At 46.0% G+C, this 14,337-nt stretch overlaps 1 protein-coding gene across 1 annotated transcript in view; it reads right to left on the bottom strand.

The window, feature by feature from the left end:
• LOC129708953 (anillin-like) overlaps positions 1 to 3,042 on the bottom strand; it is a 76,459-nt gene extending 73,417 nt beyond the window's left edge. The window contains exon 1 of the mRNA XM_055655039.1: positions 2,880 to 3,042. Coding sequence (XP_055511014.1) covers positions 2,880 to 2,897 — 18 coding nt within the window. The 5' untranslated portion in view covers positions 2,898 to 3,042. The remainder of the gene's footprint in view (positions 1 to 2,879) is intronic.
• Positions 3,043 to 14,337: the final 11,295 nt, after the last annotated feature.

Genomic DNA, 14,337 nt, shown 5'->3' with positions numbered 1-14,337 from the left:
CCGCTATTACTGCAGCACTGTATACTTTTTATAAAGCAGTAAATGCAGTTCCTCGTTTCTCCATTGTATTCATGGCACATCCAACTTGTTCAATAAAAAAATTTCGAAGTTTATATAAAAGACACAAAAATAAATGTTAAAAATCCAAATGGAGTGCAGAAAGTGCTAGAAACTGTCATGTCTGTCACCATCAATAAAGACAGTAAACAAATGACGTTTACCTCTGGGTACAAACCCAAAACTACTCAAGTGATTTCAATTTACAGAAACTGGACAAATCTCTCCACAACCTGAAGCAATGCTACATTCCCACATGAAGATGTCCTGCCGTTTGTGGCAGACCATCATAGATACCTGAGACAACTGTGCTTACCATCACTTTTGGCATCCACAGAATTAAATTCTATTGAACAATATATCCCGCACTAGATAAAAGATAATTGACCCTGAAGACCACTGCATTAACAGCAAGTAATCTCAAAGGATGTCCAATAATTGCCATATTATGCTAATTTGATCCCTGTTTAGGGAAAGATCTGAATGTAGGAATAATGGAATCTTGCCCCCGAATTTAGGCGAGGGACTTCATTGTGCGACGTTAGGGGAATCTATTCCTCAATTATTTTAAATGAATAACGGGATATGATGGATGGGGTGTTATTTAGTAAAATTACTAAAACGAGGACCGGGGCTAATTAAGTTGGATTAAAGGGATTTCATTCTTATAGTCGGGGTCCGTCATTCTGCAATGACTAAAGGACCCTAATACTTGACATTTGTCCTGCATGACAAGGGCTGTTAGCTCGTGTGGGGGGGGGGGGGGGGGGGGAGAACCAAAGTGCCGGAGTAATCCAGTGTCTGGCTGCATCGCCGGAGGAGATGGATATGCGACGTGCCACGCTTGTTTGTTCACAATATTGGGAGAACCTGCGCATTTTCCATCCCTTTTATACAGCTAACTAGTACCTCAGCGCTCATGCCAATCCAAGTGCCCCGTGCCCCAACCGATTTAGAAAGGTTCAGCGCCACTGCTGCCAAGAATCTCCACAGAAAGGGAAAAAATGACAGAGTAACACAGCAGGACAGGCAGTATCTCTGGAGAACATGGATAGACGATAGGTCCATTGGTCTCCAAATATGCTGCCTGACCCACTTTTACTCCAGCTGCCGTGCCCTAGTTTCCTTCGCAAAAGTAAAATAAAAAAGTACTTATGTAACAAGTTGTTGGGGTCAGAATGTATTTCTGGAGCCGGCGGTGGAGTCAGATTCAATGGGAACGATTAACCTTTGCACGGACACGATTTGTGAGAACTTGTGCATTTCCCATCCGTTTTATCCAGCATACTAGTACCCCAGCCTTGTGCCCAAACCGATTTAGGAAGGTTCAGTGTCACTGCTGCCAAGAACCTCCGCTTAAGGGAAATAAAAAAATACTTTCTGCAGAAAGGTGCCAGGGTCAGAATATGTTTCTAGAGCTGGCAATGGAGCCAGATTCAATGGGACCGATTAAGCTTTGCACAGTCACAGTTTAAGAGAACTTGTGCATTTCTCATCCTGCTAACCAGTATGATGACAGCAGTCCATTTGGCTTACCCTGCCTCGGTGAAGGGGTCGCTATCACAAAGAAATTTTAATAAAACTTTATGCAGCAAGGTGCTGGGGTCAGAATGTTTTTCTACAGCAGGCGGTAGAGCCAGATTTAATGGGAGCAATAGACACAAAATGTTGGCGGAATTCAGCGGGACAGGCAGCATCGCTGGAGAGAAGGAATGGGTGACGTTTTGGATCAAGACCCTTCTTCAGACTGAGAGCCAGGGGAAAGGGAAACAAAAGATATAGAACAAATGAACGAAAGATATGTAAAAAAATTAATGATGATAAAGGAAACATAGAAATTAGGTGCAGGAGTAGGCCATTCGGCCCTTCGAGCCTGCACCGCCATTCAATATGATCATGGCTGATCATCCAACTCAGTATCCCGTGCCTGCCTTCTCTCCATACCCCTTAGCCACAAGGGCCACATCTAACTCCCTCTTAAATATAGCCAATGAACTGGCCTCAACTACCCTCTGTGGCAGAGAGTTCCAGAGATTCGCCACTCTCTGTGTGAAAAAAGTTCTTCTCATCTCGGTTTTAAAGGATTTCCCCCTTATTCAATGGGAACGGTTAGTTGTGATAACAAGTCAGGTGATAGATAACATGTTATATAGACACTGAAGGTCGTCAGGAAGTCAGTGGAACTAGTACAACAACGAGGCTGGGGAGGGACAGACAGAGGGGGAGAAGGGGGTGCAAGGGTTACTTGAAGGTAGAGAAATCAATAGGAGCGATTACGTTTTGCACGGGCGAGACCCTTCCTCAGACGGAATCAGGGAGAAGGAAATGAGAGATATAGAACAAATGAAGGAAAGATATGCAACAAAAAATAACGATGATAAATGAAACGGCCCATTGTTAGCCGTGACAACAAGTTATACAGACAATGAAACTCACCAGGAAGACAGGGGGACTAGTACAGCGACTAGGGTGGGGAGTGGCAGAGAGAGGAGCAGAGAGAGCAGCAGAGAGAGGGATAGACAGACACAGAGCCGCAGAGACGGGCAGAGACAGAGCAGCAGAGACAGAGGGATAGACAGACACAGAGCAGCAGTGACAGGAATGCAACGGTCACTGGGAGATATCAATGCCAGCGATTAAGTTTTGCACGGTCGCAACGCTCCATTTCGCTCGCCGCTCGGTGAGGTCGTTATCGCAAAAGTGAAAATAAAAGAATACTTTATGCAACACGACATGCTGGAGTCAGAGTGCATTTCTAGAACCGGCGGTGAAGCCAGATTCAATGGGAGCTGGATTAAGTTTTGTGATTTCGCTCGCCCTACCTCGGTGAAGGGGTCCATGGTGCCGCTGTGGTGGCGACCAGCTGCTCTAGGTCGATGGGTCGCTCCGACTCTTCTCGCGCGCCTGTCGCTGCTGTCGAGCTGCCTCGAGCCGCCGCCGCTGTTGCTGTTGCTGTAGAGCTGCCTCGAGTCGCCGCTCCCACCGTTCAAATTTTGAAATTACGCGCCGCCGAAGGGGCCAACCGCCAATCGCAAGCCCGGAGGGGGGAGGGGAAGCAAACGGTCCGCCCGGACCACGCCCGCGCCAATCGGCAGCACGCGGCGCCACCCTGCTCCCTGACACACTACACCCGTGTACAATCATGCAGCCGCTTCACGATGGGGGGCGGGCGGGCGGAGGCGGGACTCAGTTTTTTTTTATTTTCGCCCCAACTTTTATTGACTCTATACGACTATAAATGGGAATGTTTTGCAGGAGATTCACTGCGAAGCCACAACATTCAAGCCAGCCGAAAGGAGCTACTTTATCAGAGCAACGCAGCGCGCCTTCCCCTCCTTATGTCCATAACGTGGCAAATTATATTTTCCTCAGGAAAATAACGACCTTTCGATAGCTGCTATGGAATTCGGCTCTATAAATAGATTTTAGACAACCAACGCCTTTTTTGCATAAATCTCCCCTTCCGTATATTTGCTAATTAACTTGGTTTTCCATTCCTGGAGGTACACAAAAATGCTGACGAAGGGTTTCGGCCCGAAACTTTGCCTATTTCCTTCGCTCCATAGATGCTGTTGCACCCGCTGAGTTTCTCCAGCATTTTTGTGCACCTTCGATTTTCCAGCATCTACAGTTCCTTCTTAAACATCCCATTCCTGGAGTATCTTTCATAAATATCTTATTCGTCTTTGAACACAACGTGGAAGGGACCCGCTTGGCGAAAGTAAACGGGTTGCTTATAATAAGACCAATGCAACGAGCTCGATACTCTCCATACGTGGCAAATTATTGCCACAAACGGCTGTGGAGGCCAGGTAAATTGATATTTTTAAGGCAGAAGTTGACATATTCTTGATTAGTAAGGATGCCAGGGGTTACGAGGAGAAGGCAGGAGAATGGGGTTGAGAGGGGAAGGTAGATCAACCATGATTGAATGGTGGATTAGACTTGAATGGGCCGAATGGCCTAATTCTGCTCCTAGAACTTTTGGATTCTTTCCTCTCAGGAAAATTACCCACCTGTTGACAGCTACTGTTGAATCTTGCCCCAACTTGCTCTTGCCCCAACTTAGTCTTCACTAAGGAGGACACAAAGGGGAAATCATGCTTGTCTAATCTTCTGGAATTTTTTGAAGATGTAACTAGGCAAATGGACAAGGGAGAGCCAGTGGATGTAGTGTATCTGGACTTTCAGAAAGCATTTGATAAGGTCCTACATAGGAGATTAGTGGGCAAAATTAGGGCACATGGTATTGGGGGTAGAGTGCTGACATGGATAGAGTAGTGGTTGGCAGACAAGAAACAAAGAGTAGGGAATAACGGGTCCCTTTCAGAATGGCAGGCAGTGACTAGTGGGGTACCGCAAGGCTCGGTGCTGGGACTGCAGCTATTTACAATATACATTAATGATTTGGATGAAGGGATTCAAAGTAACATTAGGAAATTTGCAGATGACACCAAGCTGGGTGGCAGTGTGAACTGTGAGGACGATGGTATGAGAGTGCAGGGTGACTTGGACAGGTTAGGGGAGTGGGCAGATGCAAGGCAGATGAAGTTTTATGCGGATAAATGTGAGGTTATCCACCTTGGTAGCAAAAACAGGAAGGCAGATTACTATCTAAATGGCATCAAGTTGGGAAAAGGGGAAGTGCAACGGAATTTGGGGGTCCTTGTACATCAGTCTATGACAGGTAACAGCAGGCAGTGAAGAAAGCGAATGGCACGTTGGACTTTATAACAAGAGGAATCAAATATAGGAGCAAAGAGGTCCTTCTGCAGTTGTACAGAGCCCTAGTGAGACCACACCCGGAGTATTGTGTACAGTTTTGGTCCCCTAATTTGAGGAAGGATATTCTTGCTATTGAGGGACTGCAGCGTAGGTTTACAAGGTTAATTACAGGGATGGCGGGACTGTTATATGCTGAGAGAATAGAGCAGCTGGGCTTGTACACTCTGGAGTTTAGAAGGATGAGAGGGAATCTCATTGAAACATATAAGATTGTTAAGGGTTTGGACACACTAGAGGCAGCAAACATGTTCCCTATGTTGGGGGAGTCCAGAACCAGGGGCCACAGTTTAAGAATAAGGAGTAAGCCATTTAGAACGGAGACGAGGAAACACTTTTTCTCACAGAGAGTGGTGAGTCTGTGGAATTCTCTGCCTCAGAGGGCAGTGGAGGCGGGTTCTCTGGATGCTTTCATGAGAGAGCTGGATAGGGCTCTTAAAAATAGCGGAGTCAGAGGATATGGGGTGAAGGCAGGAATGGGATACTGATTGGGGATGATCAGCCATGATCACATTGAATGGCGGTGCTGGCTCGAAGGGCCGAATGGCCTACTCCTGCACCTATTAACCATATAATATAACCATATAACAATTACAGCACGGAAACAGGCCATCTCGAACCTTCTAGTCCGTGCCGAACACATAATCTCCCTAGTCCCATATACCTGCGCTCAGACCATAACACTCCATTCCCTTCCCATCCTTATAACTATCCAATTTATTTTTAAATGATAAAAACGAACCTGCCTCCACCACCTTCACTGGAAGCTCATTCCACACCGCTACCACTCTCTGAGTAAAGAAGTCCCCCCTCATGTTACGCCTAAACTTCAGTCCCCTAATTCTCATGTCATGTCCCCTTGTTTGAATCTTCCCTACTCTCAGTGGGAAAAGCTTTTCCACGTCAACTCTGTCTATCCCTCTCATCATTTAAAAAACCTCTATCAAGTCCCCCCTTAACCTTCTGCGCTCCAAAGAATAAAGCCCTAACTTGTTCAACCTTTCTCTGTAACTTAGTTGCTGAAACCCAGGCAACATTCTAGTAAATCTCCTCTGTACTCTCTCTATTTTGGTGACATCCTTCCTATAATTAGGCGACCAAAATTGTACACCATACTCCAGAATTGGTCTCACCAATGCCTTGTACAATTTTAACATTACATCCCAACTTCTATACTCAATGCTCTGATTTATAAAGGCCAGCACACCAAAAGCTTTCTTTACCACCCTATCTACATGAGATTCCACTTTCAGGGAACTGTGCACAGTTATTCCCAGATCCCTCTGTTCACCTACATTCTTCAATTCCCTACCATTTACCATGTCTATTGTCTACCATTTACCATGTACAATTGTCTATTGAAATTGATTTCAGATACCCAATATCTTGCATAAAGTTTTTTCTTCTCTTTTGCCAATTAACAATTCCTGATTGTTATCAGGGAAATGATTATCTATCCCACAGTAATTTCTAACGCTTCTGTCAGATCCTCTTGTAGCTTTCTCTTTTCCAAGAACAACCCTAAGTTTCAAAAAACGAAAAGTCTCTCAATCCTGGAATAACTTTAATAAATATCATGTTCATTTTGTAAAAGCCTTTACATTCTTTCTTAAATTATGCCCAGATATTTGCACACTCCCCCAGTTGCACTAAGAAATAAGGGCTTTTGCTTTACACTATATTGGGTTTTGTTATATGTTGAACTTTTTGTTTGTTCAAAATGCTATCTTTTGAGTACAATGTTTATAGACCTATTCGACTTTTTAGGAGACTGTGCAGTCACCACATGTTCGCAGGTGGTTGCCGGGGAGTTGCCTTCATGGTCATGAGGAGTTCCCGCATTCTGGGAACTAGTCGCAGCCTCATTATGGTCGCCGTGAATTTTTCAACATGTTGAAAAACACGTTGAAAAACAAGTTGAAAAATTAGCGGCAACTAGAATGAAGCCGCCATGGAGAATAGCGAGAATTCTCGTGCCGTAGGTGGGTCGCCGGGAGGTCCTAATGGGTTGCCAGGAGGTTGGAGGTTCTCGTAGGTTGAAGCCGGTGAATTTCATTGGGGAAAAAAAAGGTAAGCAGTAGTTTTCAGAACCAAGGATTATCGACCGGTAATGTTAAATGTCCGCCAAGCTTCACAGCCGTGTATCTCTGTCTTCTTAAAAGCTGCCTCCACTCCTTCTCCCGCCCCCCCCCCCCTTTTAAAAGACTTACCACACACTGCTTTAGCTGTCTTTTTTTTAAATGGTGTTTTCCTTGATTGGATACTATAACTTGCGATGGGAGAAAGGTTTACGAGTATGGTTTCCATTTTATTTGTCCTGGGTTTATCTTCTCTCTTCAATATTCAACAGTTGTCTTTGTTGTTATTACTACAACACTCTTCTATTATAAGGTGCTTTAATTACTTTAAAGGTAGACTAGTGTAAAACAAGAATGTATGTCCTTATTTCTCTTATTATTATATCCTCTTTTCATCTCCCTCCCAAACACCAGCCTTCCCAGCAACTCCACCTTGGAGCTTGGCATAAAGGGCAATGTCCTAAGATAAATGATTGTGACATACTATTTGCCCTGATATCAGTCAATAGAAATAAGGGCCAGGGTTTTACTGTCTGAAGAAGGGTTTCAGCCCGAAACATTGCCTATTTCCTCCGCTCCATAGATGCTGCCTCACCCGCTGAGTTTCTCCAGCATTTTTGTCTACCCAGGATTTTACTGTCAGCTTTATGGTGACCTCCATCATGCCAGTTGTCAAGAAAGGTGGCCTGTTTCAATGACCATCATCTGGTAGCTCTAACATCAATAATAATGAAGTGCTTGATGACTGGTAATGGTCCGCATTATGGCCAATCTTCCAGCTAATCTGAACCCCTTGGAATTTGAATAAATGAAAAATAGTTCCAGGGAAAACACCATTTCCCTTGAAATATATTCAGCCCTAGGTCATCTTAACAATAAAAACAGCTGTGTCAGGATGCTATTCATTGACTGTAGCTGGCAAGTACAAAATGATTCTAACTGCTATTTCTATCCTCTCTGGAATGGTAAGTGCTCTGCTTGACTCCCTGATTGTGCAGAGAGTGGTGAACACAGTCCAGTAACGGATTTGTCACTTCCTTCAATCCTAAAGGCTGGAAGTATTGTCAAGGATGCCTGCCACCCTGGTCATTCCCTTCTATCCTCTGGGAGAAGATACAGGAACTTGAAAATCCCACCCCCCCCACCCCACTAGTGTAAACTGTTTCAGACTGTTTAAAAAATGCAACGGTTCTGGCTTCAAGCCATTTTGCTGTGTATTTGAGCAACATTTTTTGTTCTTCCAGTTCTATGCCTATGTTGAACAATAATTCAATTTTAGAAACAAAATAGATGTCTATATCTCAAGTTAATTTTTGTAGATATTGTACATTTCTTGTTTAACAGGTACATTTTCACAGTGATTTTAATTAATTAATTTTCTGCATTGATGCTACACATTAAACCAAAGAGCCGTTCATGTGACTTTTCTGTTTGCAATAGGTGCATTAATGTAATGGGCAGGGAAATATGCAAACATATGCATTCTATTTCTCCTGGAAGTGGCAGTTGAGCAGTTAGTCTCTCAATGTATGGCAGAATTGTGTTGCCTGGAAAATCTATCTATCTATATCTATACATAACTAAAGCTCTGATCTTGTTATTTTCCGGTTTGCGCGGTCATTCTATTTTCGCAAAAGCGGTAAACGATAGAGCTATGATTTTTCGCCAGCTTACTCACCGTTCTCCTGTGCTGCGATTGCACCAAGTTCCGTTCAGATTTGATGGTCTAATGTAAAAGTTAGTGAGGTTTAAAAAATCTTAAAAAACGCGCGTGCGCAGATCGATCTCCTCGCCTGCCGTTCAGCGCAACGTGGATTGGTCTTTTCTCCTGTCACTCTGCGGGACGGTCTGCCCTTCCTGCGCCATCGTCTTTACTGGAGCTGAGGGAGGCACTGGACGGCGGGTGGAGGTTTTAATCACGTCATTGGAGCTGAGGATGGCCGGCGGAGTTTCCAATTGGACACAATTTTCAGAGGGCCCAGAAGCACAGCACGACCTGGTCCGACGCGGGAGATATCGCCAAACGGAAAATCTGATCCCGGCGGAGGAGAATGTCCAGCGACCAGCGCCCGCTGTGAGTTCCCATCACACTGTCAGCTACGGCCCCTTCCCCTATGGTTCCCCTCGCTAGCTCCCCCCCCCCGCCCCCCTCCTCCCCGTCCCCGTGATACCACCCTCGCCCCCCCCGCCACACCTCCCCACGCCCCGTCTATTCTCCCCACCACCCGCTCGCCGCCCACCTGCCCACACCACCCCCCCCGGCCACACACCTCCCCCCCACCCCCCGCCCCCAACCCCCCCCACACCACACTTGCCACAACCCCCCAGCCCCCACACATCCCCCCCCCCCACACCCCTTCCCCACCCACACCCATACCTCCCCCGCAACGCTCAGCCCCCCCCCCCCCAACCCTACCCCCACACACCCCTCCCCCACAACCCCCCGCCCCCCACAACACCACCCCCCCCCTCCCACATTCTCCCCCCCCCCCCACCCACCCACCACACCCCCCCCACACTCCCTCCCGCAACGCTCCCTACAGCACCCCCTCCCCCACACACACACCCGCACCCACACACCCCCTCCCCTCTACACCCCCCCCCCACACACCACACACACCAATTTGTTCACATTTTAAGGAGTAAATCCCTTTGCCACTTGGGGCCCATCTGCTGGCGTGGGGCTACGAGGGGGGAAGGATGGGGGGGGGAATCAGGGGCGTCACAACGGGAACCCATCAGCCATGCCTGTGCAGTTAGGGGCTATGGGTGAGTGGTGGAATATTGCATTGAGGGAACAGGTTGCGTTGGGGGAACGGGTGAGTGATGAAATATTGCGTTGGGAAATGGGTTGCGTTGGGGGACCAGGCCTTCCGTGTGACTGGGACCCAACGGGTCCCACTTAGTCTAATAATGTTATAAATGGAGAAGTGGAAAACATGCTTCTGCAAGCCAGTTGAGGAGAGAATGAGAGTGCTTGTCATTGTTGAAAATCCTTTTCAGAGAGAAATGAGATTAAATACATTTCAAGTTGACTTTTGAGTCTGACACTGTAAAGTTCTCAAACTTGTGTCAATGTTAGAATTTCTATAAAATTTACTAGCTTTTTAAGACATTGTTTACAAGAACATAGAAGCATAGAAGTCAATAGATGTTTGGAAAAGTTTAACTTATTAGAGACAAGTTGCATTCCTCCATAATTTGTTCAAAGATGTTTACTGATGTCTAGTGAGATCTCTGCTGAAGGAATCTAATCACTCAACAAAGCTATTGGGTTTTATGTAGTGCCAGTTAACCATTTCACCCCCAAATCCAAAATGGAGTATTCACCCATATTGGTGACCGTGATAGACACAAATTGCTTGAGTAACTCAGCATTACAGGCAGCATCTCTGGAGAGAAGGAATAGGTGACGTTTCGGGTCAAGACCCTTCTTCAGACAATGACGGTGTTGGTCATTAAACACAACAACTTGCATATTACTATGTTTAGGCACTGATTTCAAGATCACAACAGATAGAGGTCACGTTCTCTACTGAACCTCCCCAACAAGAGGGAATTAGGAGCAACACTAGCAAGTTTGCGGATGACACAAAACTGGGTGACAGTGTGAAGAGGATGTTAGGAGGTTGCAGGGTGACCTGGGCAGATGCGTGGCAGATGCAGTTTAATATAGATAAATGTGAGGTTATCCACTTTGGCGGCAAAAACAAGGGGGCAGATTATTATCTCAATGGGGTTAGGTTAGGTAAGGGGGAGGTACAGCGAGACCTGGGTGTCCTTGTACACCGGTCACTGAAAGTTGGCGTGCAGGTGCAGCAGGCAGTGAAGAAAGCTAATGGAATGTTGGCCTTCATAACAAGAGGATTTCAGTATAGGAGTAAATAGGTTCTTCTGCAGTTGTATAGGGCTCTGGTGAGACCACATCTGGAGTATTATGTACAGTTTTGGTCTCCTAATTTGAGGAAGGACATCCTTGTGATTGAGACAGTGCAGCGTAGGTTTACGAGATTGATCCCTGGGATGGCGGGACTGTCATATGAGGAAAGATTGAAAAGACTAGACTTGTATTCACTGGAGTTTAGAAGGATGGGGGATCTTATAGAAACATATAAAATTATAAAAGGACTGGACAAGCAAGGTGCAGGAAAAATTTTCCCAATGTTGGGCAAGTCCAGAACCAGGGGCCACAGTCTTCGAATAAAGGGGAGGTCATTTAAGACTGAGGTGAGAAAAAACGTTTTCACCCAGAGGGTTGTGAATTTATGGAATTCCCTGCCACAGAGGACAGTGGAGGCCAAATCACTGGATGGATTTAAGAGAGAGTTAGATAGAGCTCTAGGGGCTAGTGGAGTCAAGGGATATGGGGAGAAGGCAGGCACGGTTATTGATACGGGACGATCAGTCATGATCACAATGAATGGCGGTGCTGGCTTGAAGGGCCAAATGGCCTCCTCCTGCACCTATTTTCTATGTTTCTAACATCTTCAGATTAGTTAGTGTCATAGGTAGTTCTCTGACTGCTCTTTTTGTCCTCTCTGGAATGAATATTTATATCCTGGTCAATGCTTCTAAATTCCTTCCTGGACAATGTCTTTCCCCAGAACATTGCTTGTCTTTTTTCTAGTCTACATGGCCTGTGTAACAATTGCAAATTTTCATAATTTATCAACAACTCCCATTGTCCAGTTATGGAGAAAGCACAAAATGGATCACCCTTCCCAGCCAAGCTGGATAAAATCCTCGCATTTCTTGATTTGCTACCCCCATTTTATTTCACTTAAATTCTAAAGATGGGTGCAGCGAAGCTGTAGGATACACTGTCCTTGTTTATTGGTGTTCCAAAGGTAGACAACTTGATCATTAGGCTAAAAGCTGTCTGTGGATACACTCTCTACAGATGCTACCAAACCACCTGAGTATGCCCAACATTATCTGTTCTTATTTTAAGTTCTCAGCATCCACAATTTTGCATTTCAATAGCGAACTTCCCTGAAACAGGAACTTCGTTTGCTATATTATCTCCTGGATTTCACTAAACAAGCTTGTATCAAGTCTCCTAAACAAACTACAACCTCAGGATCATGTAATCATGTCCTTTGTAATTTGATGAAACAGATTCAATGTCTCTGTCAATAATCTCCTACTTCTCAGCTACCTCCTAATGGCATTTCACATACTTGAGCAAGTTGCAGTAATCATGACCATTGCCAAGAAAGAAGACAAGGCTGGGAAATATTATTGTTAGGATCTTCCTCAAACCTCTCCTCCCTGTGGCTGAAGTGTTCTTCCCAGGGTTACAATGTGTACTGTGCCTATCAAAAGGTAGTGTAGAAAGGAACTCAGATGATGGTTTACGCCAAAGATAGATACAGAATACTGGAGTAACTCAGTGGGACGGGCAGCATTTCTGGAGAGAAGGAATGGGTGACGTTTCGGGTCGAGACCCTTCTTCAGTGGGCACGTTCTCCACTGTGTGACAGATCCAAGAATGATGTGGGGAATAGTCCCGACCTTAGCAATGCTTCATCTGTGGCAAAAGTGAAGGATGATGATGAATACAAATTTGTCTGTCCAAAAAATCTATCATCATCCTTTGTCTGCTCTTTAGAATGCATTCTGTTTGTTGCTGAATTCTCATTGGTCTAATAAAGGTCATTCATGAGTTAAATCTTTCTAAAATATGGTAATTCTCCCGAGGAGCCACGCATGCGGCAGGAGTGTCCCGGGGAGCCGCGCAGGCCTGATCTACCTGCCGAACAACTGCGCCCTCGTAGGCCCAACTGGCCCCACAGGCCTCCCAGAGGACTGCAGAGAAGCTGGGCGGAGAGACCTGTCTGGGCCGAAGGAGTCTCAACGACGGTAGCGATGGGAGCCTCGGTGGCCACGGGGGCCTCGACAACAACAGGAGCCTCGGCGGCGGCAGTGGGAGCCTCAGCAACGGTGGGGCCTCAGGATCAACCCGCCATCAGTGGTCGATGAGCGTGAGGTGAGGAGGGGAAGACAATGGGGAACTGGCATGGGGGGACCACCGTGAAGAACAATGGGGACCTGGCATGGGGGGGACCGCTGTGACGGGTGGTGGGAGAACAAAGGGGTCCCCAAGTGGGTTAGAGGGGGGCCACTCTAGTTTTAGAATCCTCTGCCCACGGGATAAGCCTGCGTTTGTTCGTTCCGGTTAAGGCGCTGTGCACATGGCAGCCAGCCAACAGTCGCTTATCTTTTTCTTTTTTTTTCCCTCACTTTTAATTTAATTTTAATTTCAAGTTTTTGTGTACCTTGTGTGTTGTGACTGTTGGCAGACCAATTTCCCTGAAAAATGAAAGAAGACCGTCACTTGAATCCTCTATCTTCAGAATTATTGGTATTCAATTTTCTCCAATCTTAAGTAAGAAATTATTTCGTTTGGGATGCCAACATATCTCACTCAAGATGAAAGTTATTTTTCAACGACATGATTCCAGGTAGGAAATGAGAAATCACACCGTGAGGAGTCCATAGTGATCAACAATGGATTAAATTAATTTTCCTTCCTTCAATCTCCTCATTTCTCGCTTTCACTTACTGCCTCAGGCTAAACAAATTAAAAAAAAAACACTGCATGCAGGGAGTCCTCTTCGGTCCCCTGCTTGTTTCTGACTTCATATCCTTTATATCACAAAGCTACTTTATATTACAAAGCTACTTCCCTCTTTAATATCACTCACTTCCAGCTCAGCCTTACCCAAACTGCACCCGAATCATTCATTCGTACCTTCCTCCCCTCTGGACTCGATCTTACTCTAATTATATCCTGGCCAATCTGCTATCTTCCACTCTCCATAAACATAACCATATCCAAATGTCTCTAACTAACTGGTCCTTGCTGATCTTATTCATATAAGCTGCAAAACTTCAAGAACTCAGTTTACGTGTTAAACTCACTTTTTTTCACCACATGAGGCCTGTGACCTCATCTTGCTCTACTATTCTCAGCTTATCGTGTTCCTTTCAGTCTAGCCTTTGCTGTATTTAAGTTGCATTGCCCTACTATTGGTACAGTGCTGTGGGGACAGATCAGGAGGAGGAGCCATCTTGGGGAACGGCTGCTAACTAGCAGCCGTCCGTTTAATTCACTTTTTTTTTTGTAGGTTTAGTGAGTCCTGTGTTTTGTTTGTGGGAGAGATAGACTTTTTAATGTGGGCGTTAGGGGGTAACAATATTTCTAGGTCCCTACCTGGTCGGTGAGGCAGCTTTTTCTCCGGGCTGCCCGGTCGACCCGTCCTCGTGGCCTACCAGTGGGCGTGGAGCGCCGTTTCCTGGCGGGGACCGCCCAGCACCTCGGCTTCAGTGGCGGCACAGCGCTGGAGCGCTATCGCGGAGTGGAGCGGGCGATGGCTTGCATAGGTCGACGCGCTGGAGCTCTGGTGAGCTGTGACCG

The sequence above is a fragment of the Leucoraja erinacea genome, chromosome 2 (assembly GCF_028641065.1).
Source record: "Leucoraja erinacea ecotype New England chromosome 2, Leri_hhj_1, whole genome shotgun sequence".
In the NCBI taxonomy this organism is placed as follows: domain Eukaryota; kingdom Metazoa; phylum Chordata; class Chondrichthyes; order Rajiformes; family Rajidae; genus Leucoraja; species Leucoraja erinaceus.
The sequence above is the reverse complement of the archived record's forward strand: the minus strand, read 5'-3'. Positions and strand labels throughout refer to the sequence as shown.